General features: G+C 39.6%; 1 protein-coding gene across 3 annotated transcripts in view; it reads left to right on the top strand.

Annotated features, from left to right (window-relative positions):
• The window catches only part of MET (MET proto-oncogene, receptor tyrosine kinase), a 139,507-nt gene extending 124,954 nt beyond the window's left edge, over nt 1-14,553 (top strand). For all 3 annotated transcript variants that reach the window (XM_075599978.1, XM_075599977.1, XM_075599979.1), the window contains 3 exons: nt 8,377-8,542; nt 12,583-12,719; nt 13,288-14,553. In XM_075599978.1, coding sequence (XP_075456093.1) covers nt 8,377-8,542; nt 12,583-12,719; nt 13,288-13,498 — 514 coding nt within the window. In that variant the 3' untranslated portion in view covers nt 13,499-14,553. The remainder of the gene's footprint in view (nt 1-8,376; nt 8,543-12,582; nt 12,720-13,287) is intronic.
• Nucleotides 14,554-15,088: the final 535 nt, after the last annotated feature.

The following is a 15,088-nucleotide window of genomic DNA, read 5'->3' as shown; positions in this document are numbered from 1 at the left end:
GGCAGTATACTAGTATTGGATCACTATGTGTTTATTTGATTGTCTGTTGGTATCTGGTAATATTTGTATTGTTTCTGGTGGACTGTCAATATCACAAAGGCAATCCTTTTCGGGGGGCATTCATCCACCTCTTTGCTACCTCCCTTCCCTCTTGCCTTTTTATTCTCCCTGCTCTTTGGTTTGCTTTCCCCAGTATCATCCGCACTCCTACCTACAGTATTAAAAAAAATATTATTATTTTATTTTTTCCGTTTTCAATGTTTTGTTTTTACTTATTTTTAGTTTTTTTTCTGTACATTGTACGATTGATATAGTGGCAGCTCCCTACCCTTTCACTTGCAGAGGATCACAGCGAATCAGGTTGCCAGTGGAGGAAAGCAGGACCACAGCGCTATTGCCGGGCAGACACCAGAAGGAGGGGTGTTTGCCGTCACAGCGCTGGGGCCTTCTCCTCCCCTGCAGTCGTTTGCGTGCTGGCCTCTTCGGAACCATTTCTCCTGCAGCCACCGTACCTGCGCAGCCCCCGTGCGCGCGCGCGCACACACCATGTTCGGCCGCCTCCTGCACTATCCTGTTTGGCCGCCCGTACCTCCCGCGCACAGCTTCTTTGGCTGCCCCCTGCCCGCGCATAGCCTCTTCGGCTGCCCGCCAATGCACAGCCTCTTCGGCCGCCCGCCAATGCACAGCCTCTTCGGCCGGGCGCCCACCCAAAGCATGTTTCCCCGTCTGCCAGTTTGCCGCCTGCGCCCCCCCTAAATAATCCCAGTTTGCGCACCGCTGCAAGTCTAGGGCCACTAACAAGACATGGTTTTTAGGATATCCCTACTTCAGCACAGGTGGCTCAGTCATGCTGAAGCAGGGATATCCTTAAAACCTGACCATTTAGTGCCCCTTGAGGACTGGAGTGGGCCACTTCTGCATATATAGCATTGGGTTTAATGATATGCTGGCATTATGAGAATCTCACTACATGGTATGTCATTCCAATTAGTACTGTAATACTGTATGTAGATGAGGTTAAAAACACATACAGTAGATCAGCGGTGCGCAAATTTTTGAGCTGCGGCCCCCTTCCTGGGAAATGCAGCATTCGCGCCCCCCCTCTCCCAATGTCACCGTGTCAAATGACATCGCGGGTCATGTGACGTCACGTGACCCACCGCGTCATTTGCCATGCGTTGCCACAGCGACACGTCGCCGAAGACCCGTCTGGCAGCAGGTAAGTGCGTTACAGAGGCCTGACACCTCCCCGGGCATTTAATTTAAATGCCGTGGGGAAGAGCGTGGGGCCTCTGTAACCGCCCGCGCCCCCCCATAGAAATTCTCCCGCCCCCCCTGCGAGGCACGCCCCCCAGTTTGCGCACCGCTGCAGTAGATCATATGAGCTGGTTCCCCCTGTAACATGCACACAGATCTCACTACTGTTTTTAATGGTATAGCTCACCACTGTCCACTCCTGACAAGACACTTGCTAGCGTATCTTTAATTTAAAAAACAAAACAAATCCAGGGCTGGTGGGAATGTAAATTAAAAACACATACAGTACCAGAGTCTTCAATTACGTGCTGCTGTCATATTTCGCTAGAAATGAGTGTGATCAGTTGAACACTAGGCTGGATACATTTGTCCTCAATTCGCATGTTGAACCCTAAAACCTCCAGTTGTTCAAACTTCACACAAGAGTAAGGGAAGTCATTCGAGTCTGTTCTTGGGGATTTCATTGTCAGGCACCTAGGGGGATAACAGCATTTTCTCCAGGAAACGTGAATGCCTTCTGAAAGAGGATATCCAGTCAAACAAAGCTAATTACTTTAAGGAAAAAAATCAGAGGAAGTCGATAGGGCATGTGGGATAAAAAGGTAAATGGACTAATAAGAGCGAATTCCGTTTTAACCCAATCAGTGCCAGCGGTGCACAAACTATATTTTAGATGTGTCTTTGGTTGTGATAGCAAAGAAGAGGTTATTATGAGGATCATTTTCTAAAGAAAGGAACAGAACTTTATGAAGCATATTGGTACTAAAGATAAAAAGGAAATTAAGGCTTCCAGCTGAATGATTGATGATGATATTGGCATAACATCAAATGATAAAACTCTTTACATACAATTATATTAAGCTGTCCTTCTATTACAAGTAAAGCAGCTATAGTGGGTATGTTTACAAAGCTAACATTTTAATTCAGTTATGTGAGAGTTTGTTTCTACTTCAGTTGTCATACCTGTCAATGGACTAGTATGGTAGTTCTTCAGAAATGTAATAGCTCACAAACATTCAAGACCTAAATTTACCCTAAAGGTCTCCTTTGCTTTACCATCAGAGGAGACGGTTTATCATACGTACCACAGATTACAAATCCATTTTTATTTAAAGCACAATAGTGCCTACTAAGGTATGTACTAAGATTATATTTAGTATTTTTTGGTGCTTCAACATTTCAGTGCTAAAAAGTACTATAAATCTTCATGAAACATGTATAAAGGCTTTATATACATAAAGACATCTGTAACAAAGCTGATTGGAACTGAAGTGGACTTCCAAGTGAATTAACCCTTGGAGATACAAGAAAGAAAGAGTTTGATCTCATTTCATTTATGCTTTGACCTCAACTATAGAAGTCTTTTTTGTTTTCTATCATGCTTCATTTGTTTGAAGTGTACGTATTGCATCATGATTGATTGCCATTTCAATTAAAACAGAATGTGTACATTTTATTAATAACTAGTACAGGTCAACCCCGTTATTATGCGGTCCTTGGGGGCCACAGAATGAGACCGCGTTATAACCGGGATCGCGTTAACAATTTGCCGCGCGATAGCCGATCTCTTTGCAGCTGTCAGCTGCTCTCTCCTCACTTCATAGAGCTGTCTCTGCAGCTGTCAGCTCTAGTGCGCGGCGTCACAGAGGAGGGTCACATGACACAACACACATCCCCGTACTTTAAAAAAAAAAAAAAACTTTCATATCAATGCTTTATTGCTACGGACACATACACACACCTACACCATGTGGGAATGTGGAGGTAATGTATTGGTACCAGTATATGGAAGGTCCTGAGTTTGATCCCTGCATGTGTATTATATAAAATGTATTAATATTAATACTGTTTAATTCCTACATTTTGTAGGTGTGTGTACTGTATGTGCCTGTAGCAATAAAGCATTGCTTTGCTCTGTCCTGGGACCCCTTCTCTTTTCTCTTTACACACTCTCTCTAGGTGACCTAATCACATCTTTTGGGTTTAAATATCACCTCTATGCTGACGACACACAAATTTACCTTTCAACCCCTGACCTTACACCTGCTATACAGACCAAAGTTTCTGAATGCCTCTCTGGAATATCATCCTGGATGGCCATCCACCGACTGAAACTTAACATGGCAAAAACAGAGCTCCTTATACTTCCTCCCAAACCTGGCCCTACTACCTCCTTCCACATTGTTATTGGAAATACGATCATTCACCCAGTAGCCCACGCACGCTACCTAGGGGTTACACTTGATTCCTCTCTCTCATTCTCCTCTCATATTCAAAACGTTTCTAAAACTTGTCGCTTTTTCCTCCGCAATATCACAAAGATACGCCCTTTCCTCTGTTACTCAACTGCTAAGACTCTGACTCAGGCCCTCATTCTCTCACGTCTCGATTACTGCAACCTCCTGCTTTCCGGCCTTCCTACCTCTCACCTGTCTCCCCTACAATCTATCCTAAACGCTGCTGCCAGAATCACTCTACTCTTTCCTAAATCTGTCTCCGTGTCTCCCCTCCTGAAATCCCTCTCCTGGCTTCCGATTAACTCACGTATCTCACACTCAATTCTCCTGCTCACTTTTAAAGCTTTACATTCTTCTGCCCCTCCTTACATCTCAGCCCTAATTTCTCGCTATGCACCATCCCGACTCTTGCGTTCTTCTCAAGGATGTCTTCTTTCTACCCCCTTTGTATCTAAAGCTCTCTCCCGCCTTAAACCTTTCTCACTTTCTGCCCCACACCTCTGGAATGCCCTTCCCCTCAATACCCGACTAGCCCCCTCGCTATCCACCTTTAAGACTCACCTTAAGACACATCTGCTTAAAGAAGCATATGAGTAGCACTGGATAATCATGGACACATGACACATAAAGCTTGGCCCCCTGCAGACGCACTTACTAGTATTCCCTCCTACTGTCTCTGTACGTTCTCCCTACCTACCAATTAGATTGTAAGCTCCTCGGAGCAGGGACTCCTTCCTTAATGTTAATTTTACAGTATGTCTGAAGCACTTATTCCCATGATCTGTTATTTATATTATTTGTTATTTATATGATATGTATTACTACTGTGAAGCGCTATGTACATTTATGGCGCTATATAAATAAAGACATACAATACAATTGATTTGAATGTTTAAAAAAAAAAAAAAAAGTGCGGGGATGTGTGTTGTTTCATGTGACCCTCCTCTGTGACACCGCGCACTAGAGCTGACAGCTGCGGAGAGTACTTGAGAGAGTGAGGAGAGAGATCGAGATGCCAGTAAGTCATCGTGCAAATCGGAAGCCACGCTCAGCCCGCATTATAAGTGGATTTGCGTTGTAGCAGATCGCGCTATAACGGGGTTGAGCTGTTTTAATAAATATCAATTATTAGCGTCATATTATTTTTAATAGCCATACTATGAAAATAATAGTTTGGTAACCTTTCTAATGAAACATCTCTCCTGAGTCAAAAACATTTTTGTTTTGATTCATAGCAACGTAATGATGCGCTATTAACAGTCTTTTTATGGTTTGCGTTGAAGATGTTGCTGCACTTTTTTGTGCCGCACATAAACATTCCTTTTTTGGATATACCATTCACATCTGTACGTCCCCTCTTTGTACAACATACTGTACTTGCAATTTTATTCATGAAAATTATAGTATTGTTGTTTTTGGGTGAAAGTTGACCTTTTCTGGGAGAATGATATTTCCTGGTGCAAAATTGGTGAACTAATAATATAAAAGAAAAACAGTACCCGAAATATTGAATGAGATCATATTGTAGAGCAGGTTTGTATTAATGTAGTAATAATACAGTTAAAGGTGTAGCACCTATGATGACAAAAGTGAACTAGCAACAGTAATATGTGTTATAGGTTTTATAGCTAGTTTACATGTTTTACAAAACTCAGACATGTAGAAGTATTTTAAAAAAAACAGATTTAACCTATTAAGTTTCCAACAAATGCTTTGAAGGGTTTTTGCAATCTTGAGCCGTTTTTCCTTTGGTGATAAGGCTATTTCAGGCCCTGCAGCCACACAAACTGAGCTTTTTGCTTTGTTCTTTGCTTGCAAAGTAATACTGTAGCCATCAGTGCTTAAAACAAATACACATAAGCAGCGGATGTGCTTGAATACAATGCTCCCAAAAAAAGCAAAATATACATTTTTCGAAAGATACAAATAAGTAAAACAGATACCTTAATGGTGATTTAATGCTTGTAAGGGAGATAATACATTGTTTACATTTTATTGACCACTACAGTATATGGGACTTGCCCCTCTAATAGGCAAGACCAATGTGTTTTTTCTACTGATCTGCCTAGCATCAGGCTAACCAGGCTGCTTCAGATGGGCTAGCGGTATCACCTGGGCCTAAAGGGTGCCAATAGGAAAGGCAAGAGGATGGATTCAACATGCAAACTAACAGACAGCGCAATATTTTGTAGTATATTCCAATTTGGGGAATTTTCATTTTTTCTTCCTTTTCTCTGCATTTCAGTCAATATTTCTAACGCGTGTCTTTATTTCAGCTTCTTAGTTCCCCAACAAAGCATGACAGAATACATAAGCATTTTATGTATATTTTGTTATCTTCATTTTTAAATATGGAAAGGAACATTAAAATGTGCCCATTGAAGACGTAGAAAAGCCAACCCCCAGTTAAATGGGACATGCTACTATACGAGTCCTCACCTAGCTAGATTACACCCGAATCTAATTAACAGCTGACTACAAAGTCACTTAGGGACACAGTATTTTTTTAATCAAGATTTTATTTGGGTTTCAGAAAAATGTCCCAATGTTTTACACTCCTAGGTTTATAGATCCAGATTCATATTGTTCTCCTACAATGAAGATGTTAAAGGACATTTTTAAAGGACACTGTGCTCATTTGCATGTCACTTCCCAGAATCCCTGGCTGCTGTGGAAGCACTGTTTGCTAAGCAATAATGGGGTAAGACAGGGTTGCAGACCTGTCTGAGACATGCAAATGCACATGCATCACATGTGGTATTTCTATTTACTGTACACAGTACGGTCAAGGTATTGTGTCACTTCTTTTACTCACCATAACTTTAATGTAAGGATACAGGAAAGCTTTAAGATGCACATACTGTGTGATTATACAAAATGCTATTTGAATTGAAGTCCAATTATGAAGACCCTGACTCAGTTTCATCGGTTGTCTCCTTGCCTGCCCTCATCCTGTTGAATTTCTATTTCCTGGATCCACCTGGTGAGCCCCTCCTTAATTACCATTTTGTAATTCCCAATTGATTGATGCCAATTCTGAGTCATTCTTCTTATTCTCAGCTTGTAGCAATAAAATCCACATTTAATTAAAAGCAGGTCAGTGTACTTAAAAAGTCTTTAAATTTACTCTGACATAATGATTTTAATGCTATGAAGCTATAAATTAAAGTTAGAATGAACAGGGCAAAATGTTAACAAGCGTAATCCATGCTACAAAAATCTAACCTAATATATAAATGTTACATGGTTTTGTGACCTAGAAGAAATCTTATTTACCAAGCATCCTTCATCATAACTGGGGCTAACATATTGTTAAATAATTTTATTTACATACAGTAATATGATTATCTCCGTTACTGCACTAGAACTGCCTGTGAATATTGACAGGTTTTATTACAGTAACATTGTCACAGACATATTTGGAGTTATTCATTAAACTGTGAGAGTGCTGGACTGGGCCTTATCTGCACCATTACACTTTAATGCATAACCCTTATTGACACAAGGATGACACCTACAGTATTATTCCAAGCAACATGCAATACACATACAGGTTGTCATTAAAAGATGGTCTTATGTGGCCGTGAAAGATCACACACAACAAGATTGTAAGTTCTCACAAGCAGGGCCTCATTTACTCTTTGTACCTGCGCATGTCTTTCCTTCTTTGTATTTGTATGCAACTTTGTTTATGTAATTATCACATCTCTGTGCCCCGCTGCGGAATATGCTGGCGCTTTACAAATATACAATAATAATCTCTAAATGCTTTCGTTATGTTGGTGTTGGTAAATGTATCCCAACCTGCATGCCACAGTATCTGGTGTTTGCTGGAACCAATACAGCTAGTAAATAACAAACGTCATGAACAAGTGACACACTGCAGGCTGCCAATTAAAACAGCAGCCCCCCAATTACTATTTGATTCCCCTATTCGTGAAATATTGTCTTTTTAACCATTTCCCTGACCAGAGACCTGACATGCATTACAATCTGCTGCAGGCAAGGGTCGGAATTGAGAATAATTCCCCGCAGCAACTTTGTTGCCAGCAGTTGCTAATGGTGAAATCTTAGCAGCCGCAATTATTTAATAAATGTATACATTAAAGGCAAATATGACATTCTAAAAAATTAAATGTCACATAATGCAGGTTAAAACAGCAAAACGTGTGCTTAAATAAAAAATTAAAAAACGGTAGTATTAGATTTTTTTTATTTTTTATTCAACTCTTAATACAATTTTAATGAGTTTTCAAGCATCCTTAGATTTCTATAGCAGATTTCAACACACTTCCTCAGAAGTGCAAGATCTTTGCAACACTTTCCTGTTTGGGATCATTTGCTGCCAATATTCCCAGCAGTTTAAACTGTAATAATAGATAATGTTACCTTAGTAATATCAGGATACATTGTAACTACTGAGTTACACTGACTGATGCAGCCATTATGTTAGGCACACAATCAGGATATTTACAGATGTATAACAGGAGCACCAAACGATTGCCAAGTTAGGTAAGAATGTAGAATTATACATCATCACATACTTTATATATACAAAGTAGAAGAAGAAAGGGGAGGGGTTGGTGTGTTGAAAGTAGTATTGCTTCTTTCACCGACATCGACACCGCTGCTGTTGTTTGACTCGCTCCCTGAGGTTATCAGAGGCCCTTTTAACACATCGCTAACAAAATAAATAGCTCTGAACGTGAGAGGATAGCAGGACGAAGGACCGCACTAGGAGAATGCTTGGTTACAAAAAGGAAAGGAATTCAGTAATAAGGATTGCTACGGCAGCTGAGTGAAGCAAGTGATTGTCCGTTTGTCTGTTACAGATTACATGATGTCCGGTCTAACACAAGTTTCATGTCATCTTATTTTTCAGGCTCAACGAGACTTTTACAGTCAAGGTTGCAGACTTCGGTCTTGCGAGAGATGTTTATGACAAGGAGTACTACAGTGTGCACAATAAAACAGGAGCAAAGTTGCCGGTGAAGTGGATGGCGTTGGAAAGTTTGCAAACACAGAAGTTCACTACAAAATCTGATGTGGTAATTATACTACATTGTATGGTAATTACAAAAGGTGACTCATTTGCATGTCATTACCCAGAATCCCTGGCTGCAGTGGAAGCATTGCATGCTAAGAGATAATGGTGAAAGGCCGGTTTGCAGACCTGACATGCGAATGTGCTCACAAGTGATATGTTTAATTTATGATCATTTTACTAATTAATTCAGTGACCTGAAAACAGACACTGAATGGGGAAATATTCAAGTGCCATTGTGTGTTTAAAAGGGAGGTTTAACATACCTTGGAAAGTATGGTGGATTGTATTGTGATCAAGTATATATTCATACACTTCAAACCCACTCCACAAAAGTATCATGCTGCCTCTATGTTGATTTTGCATGCTGTCTGCCCCCAGAGCATACCTGACAACTAACTCTATGGCCCAGATCCATAAAAGAGTGCTAAGCTTTAGCACGCCTTTACTTCCATTGATATGACTGGGAGTAAAAGCATGCTAAAGATTAGCACCCTAATGGGCATCTGGGCCTATTGCTAGAGATCCAGACTATTGAACTAAAGTTACTAAACAGATCAGAAAATGGGAACACAACCTATCACAGCTGGATCAGTACCACACAGATGACCTGGAGAAGTGAAGCTATGCCCTCCTATCCCTGTAGCCAACAGTAAGAAGTAATATAGTCGCACCAACAATGCTGCTTGGTTCCATTCTCTAAGCAGAAGAAGTTTTAGACAGCTATAAAAATACAAGCAAGCTCAGTATAGCATTTTATAGTGCATATTGATTTTAAGATCGGGATTCTATACTGGCAATGTACCTTTACGGAAATTTCAACCAATAAAAATAAACAACAGTTTTTCTAGTAATTCTATTTGTAAATGCTACATTCTCATCGTCTTTTTCTCACAAAGCATTTCTCTTCAACATAAAGATATAAGCAATGTGAGAGTTTGGGTACATTTTGAGAAACTGACATTACACTTTGACCTGAGCTCAGAGTGCATACAGATCAGTAGCTGCTCTCGTGCTGTTGTGACTGACCACTGTAAGAGCCGTTCCACTTGTGGTATTAGCTGTTCTTCACATTACAACGTTGTTTGTTTTTTATATTCTGTAACTAAAGCTGAGCTGAGGCTTCTCCCATATTTAGGCAGCTGTGGGCTGTTCTAGGAGCGACCTCTTATCCCTTCCATTTGTAATGTGAGAGCAGATGTTTAGTTACATGTTGCGTGTGCATTGGGGGGCAAAAGAAAAAGCAAGCAAAACACGTGTAAATTGCAGGTTTAGCTATGGTACGTGTCACAGTGCAATTCCATGGTGGTACCAGCTTTTTATGGCCTTAAATAAAAAATATTCTTGGGGTGTTCTTCACAAATCCATAACGTTACCAATTATTTATATAAACCTCATTACATTTATGCATGGGGATGTATACATACTTGAAAACGAGAGGTAACTCTCAATGTATTACTTCCTGGTAAAATATTTTATAAATAAATAAATTAAAATACAATAATGTCCAAATAACACGTTTTCTTTTTCGTTTCTGTATTGCTTAGTGTTATCCCACTGTTCCCTACACTGGTGGTACCATAATCATAAAAGTGTCAACATCTAACAACACAGACAATTTAGAGGTTAGGGTTCTGGTCCAGTTTTAACCACTTCCCTGTAAATGCTGATCTCCAATTCATTTTAAACCCCATATGAAATGAAGCAGTAAATAAAATAATTTTGACTTGAATGCCTCAGAATTAATTCATGCCCCTGTCATCTAAGCCAGCGATGAGCAAAGTGGGGGGCGTGACCCCCAGGGTGGGGGGTGAGATTGTCTGCGGGGGGTGCAGAGTTTATAGACGCCCCGCGCGCTTCCCGAAGGCACTTAAATTAAGTGCCGGGGGAGCGGCGAAGGACTCTGTAAACCTGACTTTCCTTGGCTCCGGCAGCTTCTTAGACGCGTCACCATGGCAACGCCGCGAGGTCATGTGACATCATGCCGCCGGAGCCAAGGTAAGGGGTGGGGGGGGACGCAGAGAGAGGGGAAACGCCGGCAGGGGGGGCGCAGGGAAAAAAGTTTGCACTCCAATGATCTAAGCAATGTGTAACTTACTCATTAAACAAGGGCCACATATGGATGCACAACACTTTGGTCAACCACAAATATGAATACAAATATTGAGCTGTATGTGTGTTGCGCCATTTTCATGTATGTCCGAGTCTGTCTGCAATGAGGGGTTTATGGAACAGGTGGCAGGAGTTAGTTACATTTGCATATTGGCGCAGGTCTTTGTAATAATAAATGTGTGACTTTTTGTTATTGACAGTTTTCTGTGCTGATTTCTCAGTCGCTTTAAAGGTGTCACAAGTCTTTTTTTAGCCCACCATACTCGCTCATCGTGCACCAAATTCTACAACAGTAACAATAAGCTTAATAAATACAGTATGTCACTTTGCAGACTGAATTTTTTTTAAATTTGTTTACACAACAGGGTCAGCTCCGACCAATTTCTTGATACCTAGACTCCATGATTTGGTAGATGTGCGTAGGTTACACAACACTGTAGATCGAAAAACAAAGGATTACAAATTGCTGCAAAAGGCTCAAATCTATGTTAATTACTGTAACAGTTTATTATTCAATATTTGGGGTCTATATCCATGCATGAAAAAAAAATAGTATTTTTATACAGCATTTTTGTGGTCACTTTTCTTTCAAATAGTAGAGAAGTAGAGGGAGGATACTGTCCTGGAACAGGATTGTATATTTTCTGTGTATTTTTTTCCTGTCAGACTGCCAGCTCTCCCCAGTGAAAGTTGCATGTTTCCCTGCTCTGAAGCAGCCAGTGCTGCTGTGTAGTTGCAACATTGTTGCTACAATATAGCCTTTCCACAAGCCACCAGCCAGTTGCCTTGGCAACCTCTCACTGCTCATAGCTTGAATTGGTTTAGCTCTCTCCCCCTGCCTTTCTCTGTTTATTAGTATGCCCCTTTGGCTTGTTCCTGTCTGGAAAGAAAAGTGTGTTCTCTTATCATCAGCAGACACAGTGATTAGATGCATCTTCCACTGCTCCCTTAGAAAGGGATTCCTTTTTACCTTCCCCTCACAAGAGCCACTTCCTACCACAAAACTACATGCAAAAGCTTTTATATTTCTGTTAACCCCACCCAATAAAGTTAAAGAAAATAGAAGGACTTTCTGTGCTTTTAAAGGGGACGAGTTTATGCAACATGAACCTACTCACACGCTACAGTGGGCTTGGGTCTAGAATAGATACTTTCAGCGATTGCTGAACAGCGCATGGGAGAAGTACTGAGAGCTGTAAATGTGCCAGGGATAACCTAAGAATAGTCTTCCATAGAGCACTGGCTGTCAGTGTCTCCTTCACCAATTCTGTTGCTCGCCCCAGACCAAAACAGAACCTCAAAGTATTTGTAAATGCTTTAAAGAATAGGGACATTTTTATTGCAGTATGTCATGCTTTTTTAACCTGCATTATGCAGGTCACTGTGGGGTTATGCCCTGTTAGCAGATCCAAATAAAACATGTGGCCACCATATTAATATGTTAGCAAAGTACTTGGTCAAATCCTGTATGCACATCGTGTTCCAAAAAGACAGCTTTGTTAAATTAGTATGAAACTGAAGGTCTGGGGATGTACTTTAGTAGTGAGTGTTGTTCAATAATTGTACGCTATCATACAAAATGACTAGGTTTTGTCAAGAGGTCATGACATTGTTGAAACCAAACAAGCAGGCCTGCTCATTTATTGGTAAGCAGGATCTGTAGAGTCTGCAAAGACATCTTGATTTGTATCACCATTTATTAAGTACTTTAATAAAGCTACATAAGCACAGCACACTAAGACATATCCCTATTTATTGTATTGTACAACATAGCTATTTGTAAGTAGAGCGTATTCTGGTTTTCAAATCAGGAAATAAATATTTTCTCAAAGAGAACGACATAATATCCCTTTGGGTAAAATATTAATGAATACGGTAGTAACTTCTAGTTTATAACATCAACAGTACTGATGATCTGAATTTATTTTATAGTGGTCCTTTGGTATACTACTTTGGGAGCTTATGACAAGAGGAGCACCGCCTTACCCTGATGTAAATTCTTTTGATATAACCATTTACTTACTGCAAGGACGAAGACTATTACAGCCTGAATACTGCCCTGATCTACTGTAAGTATTCTTTTTCTGGATATCATTTATGTTCTAGATAGACGTGCTCATCCTACTGCAGCTGCAGTGATGAACAAAATATGTATATTAACAACTGGTATTGCACAATGCATTAAATAAAAATGGCACAAAAAAAAAACACAACAGGTAAAACCAGACTACTTTTGGGTCATCATTTTAAAATATAGATTATTCTTCATAGCCAAGTATATTTTGATGTGTCATAAGCCAGAAGTTGTCTATTGGTCACATCTGGTATTTTAAATGATCAGTGATGGTTTAAAATAAATGGAAACATATGTTTATATTTAAACAAATTTATTTAACCACATGTACAATAATTTGACTAAAATCTGTAAAGGTAACAAATCACATGCACCGTAAAACTATGAAGTACTGTAACCCCCCAGATATTCAGAAATATCTTTATCTGGCATCCGGCGATGTAGCACAGCTACAGTCTTAAATATACAGATGTGTTATTATAGGTTATATTTGGCGTAACGTTTCAGGTCAGATTTTCCTTTAAAAGCAATTCATGTTATTAACTTTCCTGTACTAAAAACAGGTACGAAGTCATGCTGAAGTGCTGGCACCCTAAACCAGAGCTACGGCCAACATTTTCTGAACTGGTCTCAAGAATCGCATCAATCTTCTCAACCTTTATAGGAGAGCATTACGTGTTGGTTAACACAACCTACGTAAATATAAAGTTTTCTGCTCCCTATCCTTCTCTTCTATCGCCAGAACATACTATGGATTTCCATGTGGATACATGACGATGCTTAAGTTATATGGGACTGTCATGGAGTCATTAATCTTGTTTATCAAGTTGAAGTTCTTCAATGTTTTTGTGGGAACACTGTTGGACACCGTTTTTATGTTTCTTTATTGCACTATAAGGAGAACTTTGTATAATGTTGTGTACAGCGACAGAATCCTGTAGAGAGGATGGTACAAGATAAATACAGACTTAGATCTTTTTTTTTTCATTCTGAACAAAGAGGAAATAATGGGAAATCTATTGGCTGCCTTGGATTTCATGTTGTTCATTTGTTATGTTTAACCTCTGCATGGATGACCAGTCTTCAGCACAGCGCCAAGCAATGCTTTGTACTCTTCTGAACCACTGAAGAGATGACGATGCCTTGTATTAAAGCAAGCTCTGGAATTCTTCCCTTTCTTTCACAGATTATCCATATTAATGTGAGGTCTTTGCCTGCTGTGTTATTTTCCATGTTATCTGTATAGCACTTTGTATTCAAGCAAATATTGCCAATCCATTCAATCCTACATGTGGAGTGTTTTTGGTTGGAAATGTAACAATAAGTGACCAAATTATTTATATTGGGAGGAAACTCAATCATTTTTAATCTCCCATGTACAGTATAGTCAGACATCTCTAACTGGGTCTGTCCTGGGTGAATAAGTAGGTTCACATGTCAATATACACTGGCACAATTTTTATGTTTTGTTATGTTTCTAATAATGTGAGTTTCAATTAAACAACACATTGAAAGTAGGTTTTAGTATGATAAGACAAGAATGAGCACTTTCTATTCATACTTGTCATTTATCTGGTAAACAGTCATCTACAACACTGGCCATATAGCATTTTAGTAATGTGAACAGTGGAGAAAGACAATGATGTTTGCTAAGAGAGTGGAAGTGGTGACTAGAAATAAAACATGTTATATTTGTTCCTGTGGAATTTTATGTTTAATGCTGTACAGTTTGTTTGGTGTAGGATGTAACTGGATTTGTTGATTTAATGTAAGACATTTAAAGTGTTCTATTTTTATAAATAAATGTTTATTTTTAATGCTATGTACAATGTTACGTTAATGTGTAATTGTTAAAACATGGTGAAAATGTAGGTGGCATTTTGATTTTATAAATGTGATTAAAGTTTAAAAAACACTCTTGATAGTGACATACTCAAGACAAATGTGTTTTATTTCCCGCCCGTGTTTCAAGTAAGGTCTAAAAGTCTATTTGTTATGAATGTCAGAACTGAAAAGGGGTGGCTGTGTAGATGATGATGAGGACAAATAGAAGCACACAATGTATATATACATGGAGCATTATGTATGTATGTATACACGGAGTATGAATAGCACGATTTATGTATATATGGGGTATGAATAGCTGTATGTACAGTATGTAAGGAGTATGAATGACACTATGTATGTATACACGGAGTATGAATAGCACTATGTTTGTATACGCAGAGTGTCACGTACGGCACACCCATGAGAACGTGACCTGCATACAGGACAATTGTTAATACTCGGCTCCGAGGCTGCTCCGCTTTTCACCTCCGCAAAGATCTCTCAAATTAGTAATATCTCACCTAATCCCGTCTCCAT

Source organism: Ascaphus truei, chromosome 5 (genome assembly GCF_040206685.1).
Source record: "Ascaphus truei isolate aAscTru1 chromosome 5, aAscTru1.hap1, whole genome shotgun sequence".
Lineage (NCBI taxonomy): Eukaryota > Metazoa > Chordata > Amphibia > Anura > Ascaphidae > Ascaphus > Ascaphus truei.
Note: the sequence above shows the minus strand (reverse complement) of the source record. Positions and strands in the feature narration are given on the sequence as shown.